This window comes from Anastrepha obliqua, chromosome 5 (genome assembly GCF_027943255.1).
Source record: "Anastrepha obliqua isolate idAnaObli1 chromosome 5, idAnaObli1_1.0, whole genome shotgun sequence".
NCBI lineage: Eukaryota > Metazoa > Arthropoda > Insecta > Diptera > Tephritidae > Anastrepha > Anastrepha obliqua.
The window spans coordinates 11,025,221-11,036,205 of NC_072896.1; the positions used below are offsets into that span (position 1 = coordinate 11,025,221).

Consider the following 10,985-nt stretch of genomic DNA (forward strand, 5'->3'; position numbering starts at 1 on the left):
GTGAAAATAAATAACTGAGAGTTTTAAGATAAACACTTTAAATTATTTTAATACTTTATAACAGTGGGTGAACGCAGACTTTTCCTACCATGTGTATGTATGTACTATGATGCTTAACACGGTTCTGAACCATAGTATTGACGTATTTGAAAATGAAAAGTCAGAATACGCAAAAATTATTTACATTTCTAAACTTGAAAATATATAAAAAAAATATGTTCGAAGCTAAAGGTTGCAACAGTTATTTATGTATGTATTAATCGATGTATTGACCAAGTTTCATATTACGATGTTAAATAAAAAAAAAAAAACATTATTAAAAATATTTTATTGCATTTCTTAATTGATTATTATTATTATTTATTGGCTGTTTGGGAAGAGACCTATTGTGCACCCATGTAGCCTGCTCAGCGATGAATGTCATGCTGCACCTATTACCGATTGAGGTCTGCAGCAAACAGTTGGCGGCGTAATCGGCACTTGGGTTAAGAAAATCTTCCAACTTAGCCAGTAACAGAAGAGGTCACGCAAGAATACTAGACGAATACCCCTTCCTACATCAAACGACAGACTTCTGTAGCTCAGTAGAGTTGCATTTAAACACATCCTTTAGCACAACTTTCCCAACGAGAGAGGATTGGGGCAATGGGGTAATGGACAATAAAAGCGGAATCAGCATCTATACTGATGATAATGATCAAGTAGGCGGAAGCCTTTATTCTGAAGGAATGAATGCCAACATCTCATTCACTGCAGCGTATTTCAAGCTGAAATATTGGCTATCAGAGAAGGCCTGCTAGCCCTAAATAAAAGTGTCCTCACAACAAGAGATACAGGGTGGCTGATGAAAGCCACTACCAAAAAAAAATTGAATAACTTTTTTTCTTTTTAAGTTATCTGTTCCATTTTTGTTTTAATTTGCAGATTGATCTTTAAAATTTATTAAAATGGATAACTGGGACACGCAAACAAGAATTTGGATAGTCCGCCGCTATCACGCACTGGAGTCCATAGTTTTGGTACAGAGAGAGTACAGGCGGATGTTTGGCGGCGATCCCCCGAGCAGATGGACCATAATGAGACTGGTGAATAATTTTGCTGAGCAAGGAACAGTCGCAAGAAGGCCTTATCATCGAAACCCACCAGTTCGGACGGAGGAAACGATCGCTGCTGTAGCTGCAGCTATACAAAGCAATCCAATGGTTTCAACAAGAAGCTTATCTGCTCAACTTGGTGTCAGCCGACAGTCTTTGCAAACAATAATGCACAAAGATTTAGACTTATTTCCCTACAAAATTCAAATGGTTAACAAACTGAATGCAGCAGACTTGCCGATTCGCTTGGAATTTTGCCAGAAGATCCTGCAAATGGTGGAAGAAGACCAAAATATGTTAAACTGCCTGTTCATGTCTGATGAGGCCCATTTCGATTTAAACGGCAATGTGAACAAACAAAATTGTCGAATATGGAGTACTTCTAACCCACAGATACTCCACGAGACGGAATTGCATCCTCTTCGCGTGACAGTGTGGTGTGCGGTTTCTTCACGCTGTAAATAAGGCCCGACATTTTTTTGAAGAAAATGGTCACACCGTTACGGTTACTGGAGACCGTTATTTGAAAATGCTGAAAGAATTTTTCTATCCAGAACTACGCCGAAAGAGAATTCCTTTCAACTCTGTGTGGTTTCAACAAGATGGGGCAACGTCTCACATAGCCCAGACTGTTATGACAGAGTTGCGACGAAAATTTCCCAATAAACTGATTTCAAGAAACTCCAAATTTCGTTGGCCCCCCAGGTCGCCTGACCTTACTGCACCTGACTTTTTCTTGTGGGGTTTATGTAAACAAGAAGTTTATAAAACAAAGCCAACAAATTTGGATGAACTAAAACAATCCATTCGGGCAACAATTGCGGCTATTCCTGTCGCAACTCTCAAAGCAGCAATGAACAACTTTTTACTAAGATGCCGCACTTGTGTCAACGAGCATGGGGTGCATTTAAATTCAATTATTTTTAAAACTAGTTAAGCTACATTTAATAAAATTTAATGACCTTCAACTTGAAAAAAAAATAAATGAATTCCATACACTAAAAAAAAAGTTATTTGAGTTTCTTAATGTAACAAAATTCATCAGCCACCCTGTATAAACATATATGCATATAGTCAATCGGCCCTGAAAGCTTTAAAATCGCCTAATATTAACTCGAAGACAGTAAAAGAATGTATCGACGTTCTGACAGAACTATAACAGTACTTTGTAATACACCTGCTCTGGATGCCGGGTCATAGAGACATAGAAGGCAACTGCAAAGCAGATGAACGTTCGAGATTGGGTACCACATTACCGATCCAACCAGACAAAGCGAACATACCTATACCTTTAGCAACTTGCAAGATGCTTATAGATAAACACACTATCAGTGCTGCCAACAGGCTATGGTCTCAGTCCCTAACCTACGCAACTAGTAGAATGACGTGGCCGGAATTAAACATGGGCCGCACAAACCGACTGTTGAAAGTAAACAGGAAAACCATGAGAAATCTTCTCGGGGTCCTAACAGGGCATTGTCTGATTGGCAGGCATACCAGTAGACTGGGAGTACCCTATAACGACTATTGCAGAAGCTGTAACGACATTGAAGAAGAAGAGACTATAGAACACTTTCTATGCGGGTGCATGGCTCTGGATAGAAGAAGGCTCAATATTTTAGGAAAAAGCTCCCTAAATAACTTGGCAGAAGTAGCCTATATAAAAATAACAACTCTTGTTAGATATATCAAAGCCACAGGTTGGTTCAATGATGACGATGTAGAGTAAGGAGAGGGGTCAGCCCCGGTGGTATCACAATGGGTATACAGCAGGCCTAGGTGTGTCAAACGACAACCACTATACCTACCTACCTACCTAGCCTGCTCAAACAGTTGTAGGCTGTTAATAAATCCTAAAATTGCTGTAGGCTTAATTTCTACCAGGAGGTTGGGATCTATAGCCCCATTTACCACGTAATTTAGTCTGCGTCACGCCACTGCTGGGCAGAAATAAGCGAAGTTGATCGGCCTGTTAGTAGTCGTAGCATCACCCAGGAGCTAAAGATCGACCATAGGTTAGGTTGACTTGGCTGTCTGAAAGCCATCACATAGACCTATTGATCCTCAGTGTTACCAGATGAAGCTAGACCTTTACGTTTTTTTGTGGTAGACATCTTGTAATAAGTCTGCGTCTTTTGCGAATCTAAGTCAAGCTTGGAGCTCTATCGCCGAAAGGCATTCTAACTTCTCATATTGTAAAGATCGACCATAAAACAGTTTTAAACCATTTGCGCTAAAATTTTACGCAAAAAACAAAAGGATTTCTTCTTTCCCAAATTAATATTAAAGTATTAATTTATATATTTATGTATGCATGTATGTTTTTGTGTATGTGCATATGTATCAGAGCTTAAAGCTTTTGAAAATATCAATTCCATCAAATGGCAAAAGTTTAGTCCTACAATTTATTAAAGTATTAAGGGGTAACACCACTGTAGAAATTTCAAAAAATTGATTTTTTTTTTTATAAGCTTAAAAAATTCTTTGAACCTTTTAAAATACAGAACAAAAAGTTTAATACGTTACCGAAGTCTATTTCATAAATATTTTAAGCTTTTAACCAAGCGTTAGTGACTGCTACCTAACGACATCTCCAAATTTCCAAACTTTAAACGGGTTTTTCTCAAAAACGTTTTCTGAAATTGGCACGCAGCATAACTCAAACAATTTTAAATATTTTTAATCAGGTTTTTCACTACGTCTGTATATAACCTTCTTAAGAGAAGAGCGTAGGGGATTTTCGATAGATTAATTTAAACGATTGTTATAATTATTTAAGTGCCGTTTTTTTAGTCCAAAATAGAGTTTTATCCTTCAAATGCTTGCTAATTCCACAAAAATAAATATTTTTTAAATCCCCTACGTGTTTCTCTAGCTATTCTTATCTACATTAAGAAAAAAATGTTTCTTTGTTCCAGAATAAAATTTGCACCCTCTGTGCTGCGTGCCGCGGAGCTCCTTCAAGAGAAACCACATTACAGAAATGTCTCCAATGCCGCCATTTTGTAAAATTTTTCGATCAAACTTTGTAGTTTTGTATTTTAGTATATAAGTACAGTGCACTCGCGGTAACTCGAATAGCCGCTAAGTCGAACGACGTGTTAACTCGAACACATTTTTTTCCCTATTGACTAGTTTGTAACTCGAACAATATTAAAGCGCTATAACTCGAACAAAAAAACAAATTTATTTGTACACACATTCTTTTCAAACATGTACATTTTGTACATACATACATATGTAATAGTATATGTATATAAATTATATGTATACTAGTGTATTGTCCATATGAATATTTCGACGTTAATATCCCGTTAGTTTTCTGGGAACAACATCTTGCATTGACCAAATTGCTTTAAATTTGTCATTTGTAGTGTATCAGTGCATGTGAGTAATGGATCGTAAAAGGTTGAAGTGTTTAACATTAAAAGAGAGGGCTGAAGTCCTTAACAAAATTAAACGTGGATGTAGTGTTACTTCTCTAGCGAAGGAATATGGGGTAGCCAAGTCCACCATAAGTCTTATAAAAAAGAAAGACAAGGCAATTTTAAAAGCAGTAAACAACACGTTTTTGGGTCCTGGGAAGAGGAGAACTTTAAAAGCTTCTGAGTTTCCTAAAATGAAAGCCGCTTTATACAAATGGTTTCTGTCCCAAAGAAAAAAGAATTACCCAATAAGTGGACTCATCTTGAAAGAACATAACATGAAAAACATAATTTACAGATCGAATTTACGCTTTATGATGTTAACAAATGGAATGATGGTGCCGAATTTACCGACACAGAAGTAATAATTGAAACTACTGATTCTGAGTCTGAGTTTAACAACACAACTGAGACATGTGAGCGGATATCATCTGAGGGGGCAGTTAGCTCTATCAATAAGGTAATTCAGTGGGCCACAACTGAACAAGTAAGCCCCGCAAAGGTTAACACTCTTCAACATTGCTGCAGGCAAGAAAAGACAAACACACATTACAACTTTCTTTTCGGCCTAACTTTTCTGTTAAAGCTGACTTTTTTTGTGTAACTGACACAAAGACTGCCAAATATTTGATGAAAAATATTGAAACGAATTAATTATTTTAAACATATTCATGTTCATATCCATATGTAAATAAATAAATAAATTTAATTGAAAAAAATCGATATCGATGACTGTTTTTTTAACATAGCACACTCAATTGATAAGTCGAACAAATTCGATAAATCGAACAGCGCCTGTTTTAATTAGTTCGAGTTATCGCGAGTGCACTGTAATAACTTCCCAAATCAGAGTGATTGTTTTCCCTTTCCTTCTATACAAAAAAATTCTTTAAAAATCGTGTTTATTTTACGCGTGTACAGTGGTGTTACCGCTTAAACCATTTGCGCTAAAATTTTACGCAAAAAGAAAAGGATTTCTTCTTTCTCAAATTAATATTAAAGTATTAATTTATATACTTATGTATATATGTATGTTTTTTGTGTATGTGCATATGTATCAGAGCTTAAAGCTTTTGAAAATATCAATTCCAGCAAATTATGAAAGCGGAAAGGTATGCGATGTAACAGCAACAACAGTAGCCTGAAATTGCTATTCAATATATTCAGGCGGTTTACATGCATGCATACATACATACTTATGTGCAATTTGCCACACCATTCATTTGTGATATTAATATTTTTGCTGCACCTACAAAATTCTCATCCCAAATAATTACAGAACAACAAACGTCAAGTATTTCTCGACTGACTGAGTGGTTTGTTTATTTGTTGGTGGGTGGCGGATTATTTCCCCTTAATATTAGCACAAGCAGCAGAGAACATTAACATTCTCTGCAAGCAGTCATAGCGAATGGTACGAAAAGAAGACCTTTGCAAATACTTATTGTGGAGAAATTCAAACACAAGTGCATACTTATATACAGGTTTATAGATATGCACATACATGCATACATACATATGTATATGCATACAGTATTTTTTGCTTATAAGCGACCTGTTTATAACCCTTTTCCGCTTGCAAGCACCGAAAAACTGCTCATCTTCCCATTTATAGCACGAAAATTTAATTTTTCTTATCCCTAAAAGCAAGTTTATGCTTGATCAATCTCAATAGATATGTTCATGTAAAAATTATTCGGTAACTTGCCAGTAACTTATGGGGCTGACACAATGGGTCCTCTGTGTCCATTGCGACAACGTATTTGACTGATATATTGTCGAATTAGTTAATAACTAAGAAGTACAAGCATAAAACATAAAAGATACCTTGAATGCTTTCGATTTGTATTTCGGAAACTGTAGCAACAGAGACTGGAGGCTAGGAATCAGAAGTTCGTTCCTTTACATCATTGGCCGATTCCTATTAGTATATCTCTTCAATTAAACTTTATAAATTTAATCTAAAACATATTTACTTACATGCTCCATTTTAATCGGAATTTTTATTTAAATTTAGAATTTTGGCTCAATTCGCAAATTTTAATTTGTGTTTATTTTTACTTTACGATCACCTGTTTTTGTCACTTGCAAATTCTTGCAAGTAAAAATTTATCCAGTAAAAACTTGCAGCTTCACCTAAAAATGGAACGTCGTTTTGCTCTCTCACTTTCCCCTACTTTGCAAGTTTTTGAATACATACAATGAATGGCCCAAAATTCAGTATAACTGTTTATTGACCTCTGTGCACTTAAAATTTGTTGCACATACATAAAATGAAATCTCAATTTGTTCTTGTTTCAATGGGAACTTATTTAATTGAATGGAGCTAGTCGTTTGATTTGTTCAACTAGATTCACCAGTAATGATTATAGCCGAGAAATTAAAATATGCATAGTCAGTGCTTCACGCTTATTTTCATATGTATAAGCGCTTCCATCTGCATTTTGTTCGATGCTTACAGGGTTTGATTGAAAAGTAATGAGCCTTATTTTTTTTAAGCAGTTTTATTAAACCTTTTAGCTTATACAACTAATATTCTTCAAAATAGGACCCTTGGACGCCAATACACCGCTTTTTAAACTCATCCGCCGGGATCGCGTTCGATTCGGCTGTCACAGTTTTTTGGATCGCCTCGATGGAGTCGAAACGCCTCCCCTTCAGCTTTCTTTTCAGGCGCGGGAGTCCGGAGGGGACAGGTCTGGGCTGTAGGGAGGGTGGGCAGTACCGGAACCCCCATCTTGACCAATGCAGAGGTGCATAGAAAGGCGGTGTGCGCCGGCGCATTGTCGTGATGAAGGGTCCAATTGTTGACGAGGTCGGGCCGAACGCGGGCGACGCGGTTTTTCAGCCGAAGGAGCACTTCTTTCTAAAATGCCGCGTTTACAGTGCTTCCTGGAGGTACAAACTGTTTAGCTTTACGCAAAATTTGATCGAGTAAAGTTGCTCCAACGATCACTGCATTTTCGCCACTGCAAAATCCTAACACACTTTTAAAACAGCTTTCACGCGCGGAGCGATGTTGACTGCAGCGCTGTTGCCAGCGAACTGGGACCGGTTTCTCGTGGAAGGGTAAGGTCCAACGATCATTTTTCCCCACCAGCCGATTCGGTTAATCGCTTGGCAGACGCTCCGCGCGGGAAGGCTCATTACTTTTCAATCAAACGCTGTATATCCAGGAAATACTGTATATGTACTCGTATATTTAGTGCCGGCTCAGTGAGCTCTGAGATTTGCAGCTACTCACTAATGGATTGCCTCTTTGAAGTGTAATGACAATAGTACATAATTAAAATTTTAGTTGTTTTGTAATGAACTAGGAATACAGTCACTCACACCTTATTTTGAAGATTTTTTGTTCTATATTCTGCAATATTTTGTGAAAATGGAAAAAATAGAGTATGCAAACATCTAATTTATTTTGCTTTATTTCATTTTTCAACATAAAATACAAAGAATATTTCTGCTCCTTGCACTTACGAAAGGTTTATTACGGGCTATTCTACCATTTAAATTTGCTTCCCTCAATATTTTCGCACAGTTTCTGGATTGCAAGTCTTAAATAAATTTTTTTGGCCATTTCAGTTAAATTTGGAGCACTTATTGCAGGATTTTTCTTCACTTGGCGCACTAATCACTGACACTCTTTCCCTTTGAAAGCTTTATTTGAAGTCTGTCGTCCCTTATTTACCACACGATTTTCATGCATAACGCGTTCAATAAGGTGAACTACAATTTGAGATATTTTACGAAGCAACATTCCTTTTTTGAAATGGTCCAAAACTAACTTACTGCATCATTTAAGCTACGGCATGAACTCTCTGTATGTTTGTGTTTTTTTTTTTTTGCATTATAAAAAAATGAGTGGACACTTTTTTGGATTTTATGTTGAGAAATGAAATAATGTAAAATAAATAAGATGTCTGCATGCTCTGTTTTCCATTTTCGCAAAATTTCATGAAATGGAGAAAACTTTATAAAAACATCGTATCTGCATCAAATAAGGTGTGAGTGACTGTATAGGTATGTATGTATGCATGTAAGATTTTTTTTTTTGTTTTTTTTTTCTAGAGGTGGCAAAAAGCATTGAAAGCCGAAAAGTGTGGAACTTGTCTTTCGACTCACCCACTAAAAACCCACCCCAGCCCCGTTTCCCGCCCGCGGGTCAACCGTTAGGTAGTACTTCACCGAAGGGGGAGCGGCCTATTGCCTCTTCATGAATGCATGTATGTATATATGTATGTAGTTATGTGTGCGTGTATGTATAGGTAAGAAAATTTGTAGGCATAGAAAACAAGAAAGTATCCAAAAGTCCGGCACATACCGTCTCTTGGTCCACTTTACACACGCGTACAACAGCATGAAAAGTATTTTGAATCTGGTAAAACTAAAATTACTACTTCCAACAGAATTATGCAGGATCTCTCCGAACTGTTGGATGTGACCTTTTTGATCTGTTGTTGGAGATGATTCGAGTTCCAGTTACCATCTTCGCATACAGGAACGTCCAGCCGCAGGCGTATAATGATAGCAACGGCCTTGTTTTATCTTTTCCAAAAAAAAGGAGCAAAGTGGAAGGGTGAATGAGGACCAAACCAAGTATTTTTTTTATTATTTCTATTTTTTTTATTATTAATGTTTTTTGTATTATTAATATTTTTTTATTATTAATATTTTTTTATTATTAATATTTTTTATTATTAATATTTTTTCATTATTGATATTTTTTTATTATTAATATTTTTTATTATTAATATTTTTTATTATTAATATAATATTTTTTTTATTATTTATATTTTTTTATTATTAATATTTTTATTATATTATTATTATTTTTTTAACTATTTTTTTTTAACTTTTATTAACTAAACAAGTATACGAATTCGTTCCCACGATAGTCGGATCTAAGTGACCAGAACGGCCCGGATTTATATCCATCCATGGACTGCCAGTTCAGTAACATTCATTTCCTTGTATTAGGATTAGTTTCGGGTAGAATCTATGAGAATATTCTTCATAATATTTGCGTATTATTTGTAATTTATTATTTATTACGTTGGAAATGGCTACGTAACTGACGTAACTCGACTAACTGATCCTAAATTTTTTACTTGAATGAAAACTGCGCACACACAACTTTCCACCCTCAGGCCTATCATAAATGTAATTCGTACCAAAGCAAACGAATGCACTGGTGCCGAGTTCCGCCGAGTATGATTGTTGTGTGTCCGACGAACTCATCGCTGCTCTCCGCATACTTACAGATGTGCTTACCCTACCAATGGTGATGAAGTGAGTGATCAGCACATGGCAAAAATATTTGCAAATGATTCATAGGCTACTTATCACACATTCATGCAAATGTTTAAAAGTGAACTACTTCGATCTAATTGCTTGCTCTGTAGAATCATTTATTTTAATACGAAATACAACAACTCAAAGATGGTCCACATTTTAATTAATGATAACAAATTTTAAGTAATTTTCGTATGGAATTTAAGAACGATAGTCATTCGTTATTAATAATCATTGTGATTATAATCATGCTTCCACGAGATATTTCTTCAGATTGTCTCGAAGCCTCGTATTCAATATACACAAGCCTTTGCGACGTACATGTAAGTCTTCCTCCTCGGGTTTAACACAATTCTTAATAATATCCATATCTTCAGCATTATTTGGGTCCACGGAGAAAAATGTGGCCACTGCATCCACATTAATTTGGTTAGTTTTGAGGTCCACTAAACCCAATTTCTCTGCCAGACAATCAATATATGAGTTTACCTCTGGTACATCCGGGTAATCGAAATTTAAAATTTTTACAAAGTATTCACTGGCCTTGGGGTTTTCAATCAAGCATCCCAGGCGGTACTTTGTGACTTCTTCACGAGATATTGATTTGACTTCGGCAAACACCTAGAAAGGAGTGAGCATATAAATGTTCTATTTAAAAAAAAAACACTAAGTTTCCTTTGTTTTTTTTCAGTTTTTAATCATGTCACTACAACAACAATACATACCAAGCCAAACAGGGCAATTAGAAAAACGTAGAATTTCATTTTTTACTTCACGAGTTTTACGACTGATAGCTTCTAAGTGAAATGCCTCGTATTTATACTCACCGAAATCTATTATCTATCCATCTTATAAAATAGATTAATCAATAAAGATTAAATAGAAAAAAAATAATCTCAGTTGCATTATTCGCATGCGGTTGCATTGTGTAGAATAGCGTTAGTAAGGTTTAGTATAGGTTAAGTAAACAAATGCAAATATTTTTTCTAAAAGGAAAGCCCACAAATGAAGTTAAGTAATTGACTCAAAGTCCGATTAACTTTTGTACTTGGGGGTTCAAAAATATTTTCCAGGCTTATCTGTTGGTGGTACGGGTTTGGTCTGCCTTATGCATATCGCTCATTTGCCGTAAGGGTACCTTAATCCAAAAAAAACCAAAGCGCCGAGAAAAACG

At 35.9% G+C, this 10,985-nt stretch overlaps 1 protein-coding gene across 1 annotated transcript; it reads right to left on the minus strand.

The window, feature by feature from the left end:
- Nucleotides 1-9,901: 9,901 nt before the first annotated feature.
- Nucleotides 9,902-10,638, minus strand: LOC129249083 (uncharacterized). Its single transcript, XM_054888708.1, has 2 exons — nt 10,537-10,638; nt 9,902-10,432 (listed from the first exon to the last, which is right to left on the minus strand). Exons 1-2 carry the CDS (start codon nt 10,573-10,575, stop codon nt 10,058-10,060), a joined length of 414 nt encoding a protein of 137 aa, XP_054744683.1. The 5' UTR covers nt 10,576-10,638; the 3' UTR covers nt 9,902-10,057.
- Between the last annotated feature and the right edge of the window lie 347 nt (nt 10,639-10,985).